At 33.8% G+C, this 20,382-nt stretch overlaps 1 protein-coding gene across 2 annotated transcripts; it reads right to left on the bottom strand.

Annotated features, from left to right (window-relative positions):
- Positions 1-211: 211 nt before the first annotated feature.
- Positions 212-20,095, bottom strand: LOC129255537 (lysophospholipid acyltransferase 2-like). Of its 2 annotated transcripts, none has more exons than XM_064103114.1 (11): positions 19,948-20,095; positions 18,489-18,546; positions 17,507-17,562; positions 17,036-17,090; positions 16,120-16,297; positions 13,991-14,081; positions 13,267-13,368; positions 12,848-12,951; positions 11,027-11,224; positions 6,096-6,247; positions 212-5,281 (listed from the first exon to the last, which is right to left on the bottom strand). In XM_064103114.1, the coding sequence occupies exons 2-11, from the start codon at positions 18,527-18,529 to the stop codon at positions 5,101-5,103; spliced, it is 1,158 nt and encodes a 385-aa protein (XP_063959184.1). In that variant the 5' UTR covers positions 18,530-18,546; positions 19,948-20,095; the 3' UTR covers positions 212-5,100. The 2 variants fall into 2 exon arrangements, with proteins under 2 accessions (XP_063959184.1, XP_063959135.1); XM_064103065.1 differs by having other exon boundaries at positions 18,489-18,659; positions 19,948-20,090.
- Between the last annotated feature and the right edge of the window lie 287 nt (positions 20,096-20,382).

Here is a 20,382-nt window from a genome sequence, read left to right as displayed (position 1 = left end):
CTTCTTTTCACTTCTTCCTCCATTGCTCTCCTCCCCTCTACGTACTCCTCCTTTTCTTCCTCCTTCATTTCTCTCCTCTCCCTGCTTATTCCTCCTTCACTCTCCTCTTCCCCGCTCCTTTTCATCTCCTCTTCTCCATTCTTCACTCATTCAGTCTTGCCCTCATTCTATTTACACCCAACTTCATGATAGATATACATGCATCTCTAAATTTATGTTCAGTAAAATGGTGTATTCATTTACTATTTTACTTCCGTATTTCAGTTAACACTACCGAGTTACACACCAGAAGAAGCAGCAACAGAAATATTTAAGTCACTTGGTATTATTAAAATTCCATTGCAAATATGTGAACACAAAGTTCATCAATGACGTGCATGCATCATGCCCTCCAAGTACAAAGATCTAGATACTATTACTCAACAAGCAATGTTCATTAGGGTACACACACTTTGTGATAATAGGAGAGGAACACATGGTAGCCTCATTTTTTTTTAATATCAACCTATTCAGGCTCCCACAGTGCTATACGTGGACATATACTGACTGGCCATAATTTATTGTACAACGCCTACTTAGCTTGTTGAACACGAGCAAATGGGAGGCTGTGCAGAATGTAAAACATTTGTACCGTTGCACACAAGACATACCATCCAAAATGTACCGTTGCACGGCTTTAGGAGGTGACGTCACAATACGATTTTAAAGATAACTTCCAGTTCTGGTAACGATCTCAAAATGACTTTTTACAGAATCTAATATAATGACCACCCAAGTGTCTGTTTGTATGAATAAAAAATATGTGCCAAAGGATTCTGGAAGAAATTGTGTAATTGCTGAGAAATAAGCAAAATAAGCGCGGATTCGGTTACTTCCGTCGGGTCTTTATTCCAGCAATAATAATACACTGTCCTACGTGTGTCTATCTGTGTTGGCGATTTTAAGTGAGATCGTATTTCAGCTATAGATTTTATGATTTCACAAAGTTCAGTTTATTTAACTGTACCAGATCTAGATCCACGATGATATAGTCTTACTTAACCTTGGTTTTACAAACTTTTTCACGAAATTAGTGTTTTACTGCAACTACTATCATTTAGCTTTAATTCATCGCGCTCAGTAAAACTGAAAGTGCAATATAGGGCACACATGAGTATTACAGACCCCCATTCACTCACGTGTTATATCATAGCTCATCAAAAAATCATTAAAAATCAATCCCTCGATAGATTTTGCTTTAATTCACAGACATTAGTCACAATTAACAGTACATTAAGACTTGATATGTTAATCAGGTACTTGCCCAGCTCAATCAAAAGTTAAATGGCCTGAAATAAGACTAACATAATTTCGGCCAGTTCATTGCCAGAAAAAACCAGAACTGCATTGTGGGTAATAATAATTAAAATGAAATACAAAAATGCAGTCTAGCCTCCCAAAACTCCTTAATTATGAAAGAGTATGAACATAGCATTATCTCTATCGTTTTTCTTTTGATATACAAACATTTGATCTATTTTTGAAGAATTATTTTAATCAATAAAGTCATGTGATCTTAGTTAACTTACGCCTGTCCGGCATGCTTTGCGCGCAGATGAATTACACTTGTGTGCCCTATACTGAGGGTCAAATGACAAAAAGTAAAAAAATTTGGTCTCAAAAGAAAGAGTGGGTTCTCCTGAAGAGATTGATACCTTGCATTCAATACCTAATCTGACTAAACGTATTAAAAAAAAAGAAAACGTCTCATTAGACACCCCTCATTTTAATGTAAAAATGCAGTGTTCCATTCATATATTTTGTGAGCTTCCTATGGTATTACAGCTACAAGTTCTACTTGCCCGATGTCCATCAATGGGCTAAATATGTATTGTGTGGATTTACAACTTCTTGTTTACATGTTTAATTTTGTTCGAGGCGATTTATTACCTTTGTATTCGCATAAAAATAAACAAAGTAAATAAAAGAAAATTGATAACAAACAAAGAATGTAAGCATTTCTTTTGCTCATTTCGCCTCTCTTCCTCATTATAACCGTTAATTTGGAGGAAGAATGGGGGGGGGGTGCTATAGGGATCAACCCCGCCCTGCTTACAAGCCAGGAGGATGGGGTATGTACCCCGACTCAGTTCCACCCCCAACCCCCCCCCCCCGCCTGTAGCTTTCAACGAAGTGAATAGTATTCAATTGCGCAATCTATGATGTATAACATCTGACTGAGACAAGTTTATGTATTTTAATGTTTTGTTCATCTTTCTTTCTCTGCGCGCTCTAAATATTGAAAATAGGAATCCTGATGATAATTAGAAGTTATTTATCATTTTGAAATTCCTACTTATTTCATTTCACACTCTCAAACCAACCAGATCTCCTATTGGCAGTAGAAACTCGCATTTCTGCATAATAAATGATAAAAAGCATTGAATATACATTTGAAAGCGTCATTTCAGCATCGTATAAGCGATAAATGCACTAAATGCCGAGTTACATACTTATCACCTGTTGTTAAACATAACCTATCACTTTGCATAAAACTTCTTGATGCTTTCTCACCACCGATTTCTAGCAGACGACGCCCAGCCATAGCAACGACTGTGTAGAAGTGTAGTCGCGATATAGGGCACACATGAGTATTACAGACCCCCATTCACTCACGTGTTATATCATAGCTCATCAAAAAATCATTAAAAATCAATCCCTCGATAGATTTTGCTTTAATTCACTGACATTAGTCACAATTAACAGTACATTAAGACTTGATATGTTAATCAGGTACTTGCCCAGCTCAATCAAAAGTTAAATGGCCTGAAATAAGACTAAACATAATTTCGGCCAGTTCATTGCCAGAAAAAACCAGAACTGCATTGTGGGTAATAATAATTAAAATGAAATACAAAAATGCAGTCTAGCCTCCCGAAACTCCTTAATTATGAAAGAGTATGAACATAGCATTATCTCTATCGTTTTTCTTTTGATATACAAACATTTGATCTATTTTTAAAGAATTATTTTAATCAATAAAGTCATGTGATCTTAACTTACGCCTGTCCGGCATGCTTTGCGCGCAGATGAATTACACTCGTGTGCCCTATACGTATAAGCCAACGAACGTAGAGGGCAGCAATTCTTAAGCCAGAGTACTAACAACGCCTATTAAATAAAATATATGTTTACCTTTTTTAAAACAATTTCAGACACCTTTGTTATTTCTTAGAAAAAAATAGCATAATGATAAAGACAAAACTTATCAAAATACATCAAATTATTTTAATCTGTACACACTACACAGCACTCAAAACTTAAAACAATCTACAGTATTGTGTGTAAAAGCTGTGTTCTGTTAGTTGGACTTGATTTTACAAATGAGATGCACAAGATATACATCCAACAATAATGCATGTTACGATCAGATGTTGATTATACACTTTTTTCTTTAAAAAAAATATTTAAAAAATGTATAGATAGTACTTGTATGAAAAATAATCTTACAATTCAATGAATCAAATGAGAGGTGGCAAGTTCAATATGAACCATCATTTATAAAAAAAATATATAGATTAAAAAAACAAATGACTACAAATAAAATTCATCACAAAAAAAGAAAAATCATCATTGTACACAAATAGTTGAGCAGAAATGAATAAAAATCATTTATGCAGAGGGGTTTGAAATTGATTAAAGAGTTTAACTGATGACATCTGATCAAAGCTCAAGTACCTGCTTATCTGGTTTATAGAAATAGAAAAATAATGTTCAGTTGTACTTATATTTTATTGAGCTTGCATCTCAAATTGTATAAATCACAAGCTTTAACAATACAGCCTTTGCATTTTGACCTTTATCACAAGCCTTTATTACTTACTTTCTACATCACATGGTAACTAGTTTATAGTTGTAGCAAGTATTATTAGCAACAATGGGGACAGTTATATTATGACAACCCATCATACAAAAAAAATAAACTTAATAAATGGATACACCCACTTCCAATATCTTTGTGTATGTTGAGGTAGTAACAACGAAGCTTTCAATGGTGAAAACATAAAAAGTGCACTTTGTGGTAATACATATTCAAATATGTACATGCCAGACAAAAAAAAAACTTAACATTCAAACCAAGAATGTAATTACACATTGACAACCTATTAAAGTGGTAAGATGGTAAAAGGGTCAAGAATATGATATTCTTGACCATTTAACCATTCAAAATAAATTGTCTTTCCATCATCTTAATACATGTAGGTAGTTGATGTGAGAGGGCCTTTTGGATGTCAATTCAACCAAAAGCATGTACTTAACGATTCCACATGCTGCTACAATTTAACTAATATGCACTGCACCTTCCCATCATGCAATCAATGCGTAGGTGACCCGATACTTGACTTGAAAGTCAAGACAGCTGGGATCCCTAGAATAAGCGAGCCTTAGCCAGTACTTAGCCCCCCCCCCCCCCCCCCCCCGGTACACACATGGGGGGGGGGGGGCAAACCTACTTCCCATGGACATATCTACAGACTTTCTTTTATTCTTTAAAAGACAGAAATATTGTATACTATGTATAATGCATTAGCTGTCTGTATTATAATTCCACACACAATTAATTTTGAAAAATCATTAAGCTCTTTAAAACAAAACTTTAAACATAAAATTTAGTAAATATAAACAGTGCTGATGCACAGCAACAAATTCAAGTGTAATTTCAATTGCAAATTAAAAATATACACACATATCTTCGAGCTGTCTGGTATGTCCTTTTGTAAAGGACAACATATACTTACAGTTTAACTGCAGAAGAACACAAAGCATTTACCAAACTGCACATCATTTTTTTTTTACTTTACAAGAAATAATATCTGATGGGAATCCATAATCATGGTGCTCATATTCCCATCTATCCTTCCGTCTTCCTCATTTCCCCCTCTTTCTCTTCCTCTCTCTCTCTCTCTCTGTCCCTCCTTGTAGCATGGAAGCTTATTTTCCTTACTATTATCTTTAAAAAATAGTGATGACTTGACTTTGCACTCACTGCACAATTACATATATAGAAGAACATGATATAAAAACAAAAAATATATGCATGTATCATAAAATCATTATTTTCTACAAATCCTTTTTGACCTCTTCCACTCCGCCCCCACTTTGACCCGTAAGTGTGGAGGAGCATGAATCCTTGGCACCATTAACTTTGTTGTTGTCATTCATCTTGGTGGTTAACCTTTTATGAGCAGGTAGGACTAGAAGGGTGATTATAGCTACGATGTGAAGCCACCAGTAAATGGAACTGAACAAAGAAAACAAATAGATACCTTTCAGGCAAATCAGTTACATGCTTACAGAGAGCCAACTTTCTCTCACTATATAGGCATATAAAAATTTGAAGATTTGAATAAGCCAATGAGACAAGAATGTCAAATATATCAACAACAAAAAAACCCAAAACAGAAAATCAGGGAACATAGAATAGGTCATATTCAACCAAATAGTAAGTTGAATTGAGAGAAAAGATAAAAACCAATCATTCATAACCCTGATCATTTTATCAACAATAGATATTACATTTTTAATTTGCACTTAATTTCAATAAACAGTAAAATGCACAACAAATATGTTATGCAAATGGGCTGATGTCACACACTCACTGTTTTTTGTTATCATTTATTTTTTATATTGTAAATGTTCATAGATTTGATAAAAAGATTTTAATTGAACCATAATCAAATTATGATAGAAACTTCACATGTTCAAGATGGAATCAAACTAATATACTGTATGAAGTCATTCATCCCTCAGTTGTGCATACATATACCACCCATATTGTACATATAACTGGGGGTTTATGCAAACCCTAAATACTATAAATTTCTTCTTGTACTTTTAATTTTTGCCCTTGTTAGGTTTTCTCTATCAATTGAAAAAACCCATTTTATTTGTGTAAGCACATATTTTTATACTCTAGATTTCTTAATGCATAAAAAGTCTATCTTTCAAGAATTATTAAGATACTTTTTGGTACTCTTTGATATTCTTACCTATTATCATAAGAAAAAAAATGTTTTCTGTTCTGAACATATTACCATAAAATCATAAATACTTACTTAAAGAATTTGATAGATAGATCAAGCCTTAGGTAGGTGAAAGGTGTGATGATGTAGGCTAAAGTAACATAAGTTGTTGCCCAAGTTAAGACATCATAAAATGCACTACTCTGGTATGACCCCTGGAAAAGAGGCCTGACATTTGCCCGGACCTGAAATAGTGACAAAAAGAAAAAAAACACATTAAATACAATATACTTGAGAAAAGCCATATAATATAATTGATATATTTTGTTTTTTAAGAGACAACATTCACTTCATAGGGATGTGGATGATAATTTCAGCAAAATATTAAATAAATGGATATTAGGCATAAAAGCAGGTTATATCAGAGTGAAAGAAAAATTACATTTGTAGAAGCCATTAACATGAGATGACCTGATAGAAATGTTACCTTTTTAGATGCCATGAACATGAGATGACCTGATAGAAATGTTACCTTTTTAGATGCCATTAACATGAGATGACCTGATAGAAATGTTACCTTTTTAGATGCCATTAACATGAGATGACCTGATAGAAATGTTCCCTTTAAGAAGCCATTAACATGAGATGACCTGATAGAAATGTTACCTTTTTAGATGCCATGAACATGAGATGACCTGATAGAAATGTTACCTTTTTAGATGCCATTAACATGAGATGACCTGATAGAAATGTTACCTTTTTAGATGCCATTAACATGAGATGACCTGATAGAAATGTTACCTTTTTAGATGCCATTAACATGAGATGACCTGATAGAAATGTTACGTTTTTAGAAGCCATTAACATGAGATGACCTGATATAAATGTTACCTTTTTAGAAGCCATTAACATGAGATGACCTGATAGAAATGTTACCTTTTTAGAAGCCATTAACATGAGATGACCTGATATAAATGTTACCTTTTTAGATGCCATTAACATGAGATGACCTGATAGAAATGTTACCTTTTTAGATGCCATTAACATGAGATGACCTGATAGAAATGTTCCCTTTTTAGAAGCCATTAACATGAGATGACCTGATAGAAATGTTACCTTTTTAGAAGCCATTAACATGAGATGACCTGATAGAAATGTTACCTTTTTAGATGCCATTAACATGAGATGACCTGATAGAAATGTTACCTTTTTAGATGCCATTAACATGAGATGACCTGATAGAAATGTTCCCTTTAAGAAGCCATTAACATGAGATGACCTGATAGAAATGTTACCTTTTTAGATGCCATTAACATGAGATGACCTGATAGAAATGTTCCCTTTAAGAAGCCATTAACATGAGATGACCTGATAGAAATGTTACCTTTTTAGATGCCATTAACATGAGATGACCTGATAGAAATGTTACCTTTTTAGAAGCCATTAACATGAGATGACCTGATAGAAATGTTCCCTTTTTAGATGCCATTAACATGAGATGACCTGATAGAAATGTTACCTTTTTAGAAGCCATTAACATGAGATGACCTGATAGAAATGTTACCTTTTTAGAAGCCATTAACATGAGATGACCTGATAGAAATGTTCCCTTTTTAGATGCCATTAACATGAGATGACCTGATAGAAATGTTACCTTTTTAGAAGCCATTAACATGAGATGACCTGACAGAAATGTTACCTTTTTAGAAGCCATTAACATGAGATGACCTGATAGAAATGTTACCTTTTTAGAAGCCATTAACATGAGATGACCTGATAGAAATGTTCCCTTTTAGAAGCCATTAACATGAGATGACCTGATAGAAATGTTACCTTTTTAGATGCCATTAACATGAGATGACCTGATAGAAATGTTACCTTTTTAGATGCCATTAACATGAGATGACCTGATAGAAATGTTACCTTTTTAGAAGCCAATAACATGAGATGACCTGATAGAAATGTTACCTTTTTAGAAGCCATTAACATGAGATGACCTGATAGAAATGTTACCTTTTTAGATGCCATTAACATGAGATGACCTGATAGAAATTTTACCTTTTTAGAAGCCATTAACATGAGATGACCTGATAGAAATGTTACCTTTTTAGAAGCCATTAACATGAGATGACCTGATAGAAATGTTACCTTTTTAGATGCCATTAACATGAGATGACCTGATAGAAATATTACCTTTTTAGAAGCCATTAACATGAGATGACCTGATAGAAATATTACCTTTTTAGATGCCATTAACATGAGATGACCTGATAGAAATGTTACCTTTTTAGAAGCCATTAACATGAGATGACCTGATAGAAATGTTACCTTTTTAGATGCCATTAACATGAGATGACCTGATAGAAATGTTACCTTTTTAGAAGCCATTAACATGAGATGACCTGATAGAAATGTTACCTTTTTAGAAGCCATTAACATGAGATGACCTGATAGAAATGTTACCTTTTTAGATGCCATTAACATGAGATGACCTGATAGAAATATTACCTTTTTAGAAGCCATTAACATGAGATGACCTGATAGAAATGTTACCTTTTTAGAAGCCATTAACATGAGATGACCTGATAGAAATGTTACCTTTTTAGAAGCCAATAACATGAGATGACCTGATAGAAATGTTACCTTTTTAGAAGCCATTAACATGAGATGACCTGATAGAAATGTTACCTTTTTAGATGCCATTAACATGAGATGACCTGATAGAAATTTTACCTTTTTAGAAGCCATTAACATGAGATGACCTGATAGAAATGTTACCTTTTTAGAAGCCATTAACATGAGATGACCTGATAGAAATGTTCCCTTTAAGAAGCCATTAACATGAGATGACCTAATAGAAATGTTACCTTTTTAGATGCCATTAACATGAGATGACCTGATAGAAATGTTACCTTTTTAGAAGCCATTAACATGAGATGACCTGATAGAAATATTACCTTTTTAGATGCCATTAACATGAGATGACCTGATAGAAATGTTACCTTTTTAGAAGCCATTAACATGAGATGACCTGATAGAAATGTTACCTTTTTAGATGCCATTAACATGAGATGACCTGATAGAAATGTTACCTTTTTAGAAGCCATTAACATGAGATGACCTGATAGAAATGTTACCTTTTTAGATGCCATTAACATGAGATGACCTGATAGAAATGTTCCCTTTAAGAAGCCATTAACATGAGATGACCTGATAGAAATGTTACCTTTTTAGATGCCATTAACATGAGATGACCTGATAGAAATGTTACCTTTTTAGATGCCATTAACATGAGATGACCTGATAGAAATGTTACCTTTTTAGATGCCATTAACATGAGATGACCTGATAGAAATGTTACCTTTTTAGAAGCCATTAACATGAGATGACCTGATAGAAATGTTACCTTTTTAGAAGCCATTAACATGAGATGACCTGATAGAAATGTTCCCTTTTTAGATGCCATTAACATGAGATGACCTGATAGAAATGTTACCTTTTTAGAAGCCATTAACATGAGATGACCTGACAGAAATGTTACCTTTTTAGAAGCCATTAACATGAGATGACCTGATAGAAATGTTCCCTTTTAGAAGCCATTAACATGAGATGACCTGATAGAAATGTTACCTTTTTAGATGCCATTAACATGAGATGACCTGATAGAAATGTTACCTTTTTAGATGCCATTAACATGAGATGACCTGATAGAAATGTTACCTTTTTAGAAGCCAATAACATGAGATGACCTGATAGAAATGTTACCTTTTTAGAAGCCATTAACATGAGATGACCTGATAGAAATGTTACCTTTTTAGATGCCATTAACATGAGATGACCTGATAGAAATTTTACCTTTTTAGAAGCCATTAACATGAGATGACCTGATAGAAATGTTACCTTTTTAGAAGCCATTAACATGAGATGACCTGATAGAAATGTTACCTTTTTAGATGCCATTAACATGAGATGACCTGATAGAAATATTACCTTTTTAGAAGCCATTAACATGAGATGACCTGATAGAAATATTACCTTTTTAGATGCCATTAACATGAGATGACCTGATAGAAATGTTACCTTTTTAGAAGCCATTAACATGAGATGACCTGATAGAAATGTTACCTTTTTAGATGCCATTAACATGAGATGACCTGATAGAAATGTTACCTTTTTAGAAGCCATTAACATGAGATGACCTGATAGAAATGTTACCTTTTTAGAAGCCATTAACATGAGATGACCTGATAGAAATGTTACCTTTTTAGATGCCATTAACATGAGATGACCTGATAGAAATATTACCTTTTTAGAAGCCATTAACATGAGATGACCTGATAGAAATGTTACCTTTTTAGAAGCCATTAACATGAGATGATCTGATAGAAATATTACCTTTTTAGAAGCCATTAACATGAGATGACCTGATAGAAATGTTCCCTTTAAGAAGCCATTAACATGAGATGACCTGATAGAAATGTTACCTTTTTAGATGCCATTAACATGAGATGACCTGATAGAAATGTTACCTTTTTAGATGCCATTAACATGATATGACCTGATAGAAATGTTACCTTTTTAGATGCCATTAACATGAGATGACCTGATAGAAATGTTACCTTTTTAGAAGCCATTAACATGAGATGACCTGATAGAAATATTACCTTTTTAGAAGCCATTAACATGAGATGACCTGATAGAAATGTTACCCTTTTAGATGCCATTAACATGAGATGACCTGATAGAAATGTTCCCTTTTTAGATGCCATTAACATGAGATGACCTGATAGAAATGTTACCTTTTTAGATGCCATTAACATGAGATGACCTGATAGAAATGTTACCTTTTTAGAAGCCATTAACATGAGATGACCTGATAGAAATGTTACCTTTTTAGATGCCATTAACATGAGATGACCTGATAGAAATGTTACCTTTTTAGATGCCATTAACATGAGATGACCTGATAGAAATGTTACCTTTTTAGATGCCATTAACATGAGATGACCTGATAGAAATGTTACCTTTTTAGATGCCATTAACATGAGATGACCTGATAGAAATGTTACAAATAATCCAGGGAAGAAACCATGCCAGATTGATGAGAGTAAGAAGGTCATAAGGGCAGGTTGAAAAGTCACTCTATCGTAGCAGGTGTATCGTAACCAAACAAGGGTGCTTCGGTTCCAACTATCCACTAACACTTTCAGGTTCGTAGGAAACTACAGCGAAAATGGAAAAGGTGAATAAATCGATCATGATCATCAGAAAATATGGGATTGTTTGGCTAAAATAATCATTGCAATATTTCATCAATAGACTTACATATTTATCCACACCAGGCGGGCGTTTCATAAAGCTGTTTGTTATAAAGTTATGCATGACTTTATGAAAGATTGAAACATGTTCATACTATCTTAGGTCATAAATCAATTATACAGGGATATCACATAGTACAAGAAAGGATCACCAGTTGTGCGTAAAACAGCTTTAGGAAACACTCACCTGGGGTTGCTTATAGGTTATTTTATTTTACCAAGCTATTAAGTTTTTAATATTAAACTATTTATTATTTGGTGGATTTTCATTAAACCTTCATTGGCAATTTTCTAACTTATCTGCTTTTATCACATCTAATTCTACATTCTACTTTTTTAGGTCAACAGTGCCAGGAGGGGTGGTTGATACAGAAGTCAATTGTTACATCTTCCAAATAAGAGGGCAATATTATTAACCCTAATAAGACAGGTGGGCTGAATAAGCCCCCCCCCCCCAGCATTTTTTGCCACAAACCCGCAGCGCAAATTTTTTTGACCGGGCCACTTACTGACTTTTCATTTTCAAGTCTCGGGCAAATTTTGAGACCTAATTAGCCTCCCCTAGGTGGCTAATTCCAACATTATGCAATATTTCGTAAGTGCATGCAGACCCCAAATTGCTCATAAACATGAATTTGTGTACAAATCCAATGCAAATAGTGTTTTTAGCCCAAATTCATAAATGTATTATCATTTGTCCTTTTACAGATTAAACTCAATTAATTTCAAGTTGTTTATGGTCAGAATAAAGTCCTCGACGAATTCCATCAAAATCATGAAAAACAGCAAGTCGAAAAAGAAAGAAATAAATAAGAAATCTCCAAAACTAAAAAATACATATGAAAATAATTGTGATATTGAATTTTTTTAAAGAACATTTGATCAGAATCCTATAAAGATTCTGTGAATAATAATAAGCATTTTAGAGAAAAATTGTGATTTTATGCGTAAATTTGCATAATTAATTAGAAATGATATATTATTAAGAGTTTGACTTTATTTTGTAGATTATGCCATGGGTAGTGCGGGAGCCAATTTTATTGCAATCGCGCAAGATCATAAGGGGGGCTGAATCAGCACCCCCCCCCCCCCCCCCCCGTCTCCTTAGGCATTGGAATAGTCCAGTCTTTTTAGGTTTAAAGCTAAACTAATGGAGTTACAGCAATAATTATTTCATGAGTCTTTAAAATCAAGGTTAATTGTCATCATATATTTGTACGTTTAAATACACAAAATTTTGTGAAATCATGAAATCTCAGCTGAAAAATGATCACACTTGAGATGCTAACACAGACATGCCCAATGTGGGACAGTGTGTTATTACTTGGAAAGGACTATACACCTGACTGAGATGCCATGCTTAATTTGCTTAATCAGCAATTAGATATTTTCAACCAGAATAATCACACACTTACTTTTCTTTTCAATATAAAAGCAACTATGACATCAATATATTGCAATTTCTTTGAACTCATTTTGAGATTATTAAATTATAATGTAAGTTTCAGATCATACTCTAATACTCACTTCAAAGTTCCATACATTAACATTTGAGGCAGCATCCCATTTTGGATTTCCTTTGTCATCATAACCATTGAACCCCATACCGGCAGCATTATGAATAGCATCAGCTGAGAAAAATCAATGACAACAATCATCATTACATTTAGAAATAGATTGGTTTGAATATTGAATTCATATAACTAAAAGAAACTACTAAAAGAGGAAGGTGTTTATGGTGTTCAGAGTTCCTGACTTTCTGTCTAAAATTCCAAGATTTATTTCAAATGAAGCAAGCAATCATATTGTCAGGTGCAAACCAGAAATGTCTTAAAGAGTGACTGACTGCCAGGTCACTGGTTCAAATCCTGCTGATTCCATACATTTAAAATGGTTTACATTTATCCTATTATAGACTTTGTGCTGATTTGAAACGAAAAACTTACCCAACACCCATCCAAAGAAGTACTTGGATTTGGCAAATTCTACTGATATCATCATACAGAACATCTTATACCAGAATGAACTATTTGCCAAGTGATCCTCATCTTAAAAAGAAAAGAAAAAATGAGATAGATACAAGACTGCTCAGTCTCAACATATGGCTACATCATATCCAGATTTTTAATTAAAAAAAAAACCTTCTTGATCAAATCAGATTGTTACTTTTTATTAATTACATCAATAACACAAGATGTATTCTAATTTATATATTGGATAGATTGGAAATTGTGTCCATCAGCCACTCAATCTACAACCATTGTCATAGAGATCATATCAAGTTATCTTCACTGTAATATGCATACATGACCCCCAAGTTTATATTTAAAATGAAATCCATATAATGGTTATTCACAAGATCATTTTTTCATGTATACATTACCTTATATTAAACTTTTATTTCAACTCTGAAAGTTATCAGATCATTGTTACTATTATATGCACAAATGATCAGCCAAGTTTAAAGTTGATCCCTCACAAGCTATAAGCGAATGTGTAGTTAATGACTAGCAAATGTCATCTATATTTCTGACATGAAAGAAACTATTATTCACATTTGTACTATCATACTTCTAATTTGCAAGAGAGATATTGTTTGCTAGCTTTTGGTATGTAAAGCTGATAATAAAGTCTCTCACACTGTATACTGCATTATAACACAAGACTCACCAACATTGGCCATTATTGGGTACTTGGGTACTAGAAATAACAATACCAATGCACAAAATATTGTGAATATCAATTTCTTCATGATTGCCACCTGGAAAAAATGATAAAAGAGCACAAAATGTGGAAATTAGAAAAGTAGACAAATTCACAGTCACAAATTCAATCAAATCAGACAAGGAATATGAAAGTTATCATAGCTTAAAAATGAGATCACTAAGACTGTCAATCTCAAACTGGTTATTTCATGATTATGAGTAGATCATGGCAAATGGCAAGGTCATTATGAAAATTTAACATATATTCATTCATGTCCTCATGAAAAAAATATCTGAGAAGAAAACCTGTATAAAAAAATACATTCAAATAATTTTGTATATGGAAGCAAATTCAGGAATACCCTACATTACACTGATATCATGTGTGGCCAATTCAAAGAGCCTGTAATGATTACTGCTGTATAAAACTTACAGTTTGGTCTCATTTTATTCAAACATTCCCCAGTCCACTCATCTGATTTTCTCTTAATTACTATATCCACTTATGATAATATTCTCCTTTAAAGGGAGAGTCTGCCAAACACACAAAAAAAGTTTATTTGAATAAAATGAGGAAAATCACGCAAAATGAGCACTAACCATCTCATAAAATTCAGGTTCCAAAGTGAGAAAGTTATTACATTATAAAATTATTAGGTATGTTTACAGTATACACTATGTTTGTTTATATAAGGACTGTTGGGTTATCTTTCTTGGCTGATTGTTAGCTCTGAAAAGAACTCTTATAAAGTTAAGCTTAAATTCACAAAACAGTGATATGCACATGACATTCTGGTCAATGAGAAAATGAGGGAACTGATGACATCAAACACTTTTGCATTTTATTACACATGTATATATATGAAATATTTTGATTTTCTCCTCACTTATAACAGGAAACAAAGTTTGATTCTTCCCTGAACATGTGGAATTGCAATTGTTGTAACCTATTGTTATGGTGAAGAATATTTTTTAAGTCAAATCTGCAAAAATTGAAATATTGTATAGTTCAGACAATGACATACAAAAGAAATAGTTAGTGAAGGACATCATTGACTCTCTCATTTGCATGTCACTGAGTTGTACATATATATAACTGTTTTGTGAAGAAAAAAAAAGGAAGCAAAATGTTTTCAAAATGACAGAGATTTTCAATTTTACATCAGATTTTTTGATGATTTTTCAGCATTATGCTTCTTTTATTTTCTCTTCTTATTCAAATCAACATTTTATTGAGGTGGACTTTCCCTTCCAATCTGACCTGTAATGACCATGATTGATATTACTATGAATGTACACAAAGTTGGGGAATGTTTGCCACATGACACCTGGGCGTATCCCAAACGACATGATGTACGGTGAGCTGTGCAATGGGTCTTGCCTCATCAGAAGCCCTCACCTCCGTTTCAATGACACCTGCAAATGTGACATGAAAATTGCCAGCATAGACACTATCACTTGGGAAAATGTAGCTGATAGTCACAATCTATGGACAGCTACTGTCAGTGTAGGTGTCAAGATGACAGAAACTAACAGGAATGGTCCATTGACAGACCAAAGAAGCTACATGTAGCATGAAGGCGGGTCAGCATGATCTGTCTCAGCGCCCTCATCCTTCATCTGTAAAAATTGCTTTAGCCACTGCCACTGTAGAGTGGAGCTCTACAACCACTCTAGAAAATGTACGACCTACTGCTACAACATCTACCTAGCTACCTGAAGCACATCTGTTTCCCAATTACCATAACAGCAACAATCGCCAACACATGTTTCATAAGAGAGTCTTGCAAGTAAACTTTAACATTTGTGACAAGTGGACAACTGACAGACTGGTGCCATTTGTATCTCTTTGTCTCGCCTTAACCTCTGGTGGACGAGACAAAAAAACAGTCAAGAAAATATCAGTTTCAGGGAATAACTTTGCTTACCAAACTTGATTAGCATTTCTGGTCTTTAGGAGAAAAGGTCTGCATGGTCCTAATCCTATGTAAAAATCTGCTACGGAAAAGAGTTTTTGAGCAAACTGCGATGCAATACAAGGAAAATTATTTCCCTAGCATGACCATAGCGAATGAAATAAAAGTAAATACTTACAGCAGCAGATGGTTCCCGGTAAATAATAACCGCCTTCCCATCTGAATTGACCTGTGTAACTTTATGTTTGGTACCATGTATAAAGACACTGTAGTCGGCATAGTATACGATAGGACCACAAAGTAGACTTTGAGGGTAGAACATAAAACTCACGTACTCTAGTATACTTGGTATACTCCTATAAGAAACAAAGAGGAAAACATTACTATGCCTTATTATTTTATAAAATTTACCCTATTTCATCTTCTTCTTTTTCTCCACCCCCTCCCTTCTTCTTTTCCCATTCCCTTCTCATTTTCCTCCTCCTCATTTTCCTCTTCCTTCTTCATTTTTTCCAGTCCTCCTACATTTTCCTTTGTCTTTCAGTCTTAAATTTTTACTCCTTATTTTCCCCATCATATTCTTCTCTTGATAGTATTGTTCCCCTCTTTCTTCTTCAGTCTCCTCCCTTTTACTCTTCTTCTTTTCCCCTTTCCTCTCCCTCTTCATATTTTTCTTTTTTTCCTTTACACATCTTCTATTTCCTACAATTATCATCATCATCATCATTTTATTAATACATGCAGCTATCTTTTTGGGCGTTATGATCATTATCAGTTTTTTTCAACGATATAATCATTAAACATGTATTATTATTTGCACATAAAAACAAATAACATACAACCAAACAAAATAAAGTACTACAATTTTATTCATTTACATTACCCTTTCAACCATTTTCTTCTTTACCTAAGGTATTCCTAACAGAATGATCATTGTGATCATCGTGGTTAAGATATTTATTAATAATAATTATTTGTTATGGTTATAACAATATAATTAGCGTAGTTATCAATGATGTTAATATCTTACTAATAATGTTATCATATTACTGAAACCAAATCTGTGCTTGAACTTGAAGATTTTATTCCATTACCTTACAACCATTTTCTTCTGCATGGCATTCATGTCCGAATCTTTTCGTGATATACCTGTGTCATGGATGGTACAAATACTCAAAATAATTGAATGGAAAATTATGACATTTAATCTAGCTTGTAAATACCACTGATTTTTGTATGCTTGTATAATCAAAAACATGTTTAAAATGTTTACTTGTTTACTTGCACAAATTCAAGCAACTTGATGAAGGGAGACAGATGATCATTCTTGATCTAGTGTATATTACTTGTATGAATCGCTCATCACAACTTTATCAGCGGTTCCAACTATATGATAGAGCTTTATACAAACAAATATTTTACACTGAAAAAATAGAATATATTATGATATAATATCATTTGTCTCCTCTAGATTCAAGTAAGCTATGGCCTAAGTTTATAACTTTCCATTTTGCCATAGTATTTGTATATTTACTATGTATGGTAATAAAAAAGTGAACTCTTACCATCATGTACAGACCAAGCAAGGCATCCTACTTTCTCTGTCAAAACCATTAGAGGTCTGATATGGTAAGAAATTCAAATAATAATAAATTCTAAATGAATCAATGTAAATGATTTGAAGTGACACAAAGACTATAATAAATTCCTGAACTACATGCTTCATTTGGGTATCACTGTACTTAACCCTCAACGTAAAGAAACAAAAGCATAACAGCATATTCTGGTTGAATTTGATTGTACTTTGTGCAATCTTTAAAGTGCAAATAGTCTTAATACCTCACTCATGGCACCTCGCACTGATACACATAATGTGTTCATCCCGGGATAGCTTTGAAGCTGCTGAAAGGGATTACTATTCAAGGTTCTACAGTGTGTCCTGGAAAATTTATTATCCTAACTTAAATCATAATAATAAATTTCATTTACAAATGTATCTGCATTGTGTTCATAAGTGAGTTATAACTACTTCCAGAGACATATTGTAGCAAAAAGTCAATTTGGCCGACAGTATTTGAATTACCAAAAAGAAAAATTACATTTTGTGGCAGTTCATTTAATGCTCTTTAATACCATAACACCAAATAGTGTGAATGTGATTATAAATTATAAAACATCCCTAATTCTTGGTTTTATGTAGATTTATAGGATACAGTATATCCCAAAATCTTAAAGTTATATTTTATCCTTGACAAAGAAAATTGACATAAACAAATAAATCAATACAATCAGATCTTTTGGATGAAATGAGTGTTAAGGTCTTCTGAAGAAAATGCCAGTATTACAAATTCATGAATATGCATGCACGTTCAAAACTTCTATCCTGTACTAAAATACTGAAAGCGTTAGGCATGTCATTCGTCATTCTTAACCCAGGCGTAGTTTAGAATATATGTATTGGCTTTATTCAACTCTAATGGGAACCAACCCTAAATGGAAAGTTGTTTTAAAGAAAAGAAAAGAAAGTATTAAAGTTATGTAGCTTACCCAACAATATCAAAGTTATTGACACCTCTACCAATGATCATAAACCATATGTGAATTCCTGATAGGTAAAGAATAGCAAAACCAGAAGCATAGTACTGCATGATGTGAGGACTCATCAAGTTCATTATCAGGTAACCAACTGTAGATACCAGTAACAGGTGTAAGATCTCCCTGGTAGATACAACAAAGTCATGGAATTACATTTTATAAAAAAAATGCACTCTCTCCCATTAGGGGTGCCACCTGTCAGATGATCATCACCTTTTCTTTCTAAAATACTTTCAACCTTTGAATTGTAACTCTATAACACAATTATTTTACAATAAAGAAAAAAAATGATGTTACATTAAGGCCCCTCTCCCAGTCTAACTACCCCCGTCCTTCCCTCTGGTCCAAACTATCAATAAACCAATCTCACTCTGTTAAAGAGAATTTGACTTCTCTTCTCTTAAAAACATAATACAGATGTTTGTAGCATTACAAAAATACCATTAGGAGGAAAGCCCCTATCGCCTTCCTAGAGTGTACCCTTATCCCCCTTACTAAATTCTAGAAATGTTATTTCTGCCATTGACTGGTGGTTGTATGCATTTGATCTGACAGCTATATAATTTCTACTTGAAATCATTGACTTTTACATAATGGTATTGAGAGGGAATGACAATATAAAAAGAATGTGGTTTCTAATATTTTTACAATGAACTAACAAGTGGAACGCCTCTGGCAGTCTCGCCTTCACTACACGGTTTGATTTAGCAGCAGTGCTGACTTTGAAAACAGCTATTGAATAATTATTCACAAAAGAAAACATTCATATGATAATAAAATAGTATCATGTCTATTGAGTGACCCAAAATGGCCTTTGACCATGATCATGTGACCTACGACCCGTGCAAAACGACCATTCATACTTGATTACCATTATATCTGTGTTTCATGAACTACATGTAGATCCATTTTATAATTTATGATGACAATTCCACAAATACCCCAAACATTACCAAAGTTCGTTGACCGTGAATGACTTTTGACCTTCGTCATGTGCCCTGAAATTTGCACAGGATCCTCAGGGATACTTGATTGCTCTCATGTCCAAGTTTCATGAACTAGATCCATGATATTTCAAAGTTATGATGACAATTCCACAAATACCGCCAACATGGCTAAATTTCATTGACCGTATTAAAGTGACCTTTGACCTTGGTCATGTGGCCTGAAATTCAGGCAGGATGTTCATTAATACTTATTACCCTTATGTCTTAAGTTCCATGAACTAGGTCTATATACTATCTAAGTTATGATGACATTTCAAAAACTTAAGCATGGTTAATTTGAATGTTGACGATGCCGCCACCGTCGCCGTCGGAAAAGCGGTGCCTATAGTCTCGCTCTGCTATGCAGGCGAGACAAAAACAGCAAGCTACAAGTCTGTTGACTAGCTGTCAATATTATTTCTTACCATCCTATAGCCTGCACTGCCAACAGTAGACCAAACACAGCAAATACAGCATGGCGAGTGGTTGGTGAAGCCTTAGATGGTCCACAATAGGCACGGAAAACAAACGAGAAGACCATCGTCAGACACTGGCACATCACAAAATTGGCCTGGAATGGATAATCAAAATAAACCAACATTGATGAGAGTAATTGAAGGAAGAGATTTCAGAGTGATTACAAACATGATCTTGATATAAAACTTTGAGGGCCTCACCCAAATAAGACCAAATGTTTCTATTTCTATTTTCAGTACATTTATGGGTCTTTTATTGAGACAAGGTAAGCTCTTACTCCTTGGAGATTTGTATGCATCTACCTTGCACCCTTGTGACAGCATTCGAGACAACCGAATGAAATACAGACAAAGGTTTCTATGGAAGCTACAAAACATTCTTGA

This window comes from Lytechinus pictus, chromosome 1 (assembly GCF_037042905.1).
Source record: "Lytechinus pictus isolate F3 Inbred chromosome 1, Lp3.0, whole genome shotgun sequence".
Classification (NCBI taxonomy): domain Eukaryota; kingdom Metazoa; phylum Echinodermata; class Echinoidea; order Temnopleuroida; family Toxopneustidae; genus Lytechinus; species Lytechinus pictus.
This window is presented reverse-complemented; position numbering and strand designations above follow the sequence as displayed.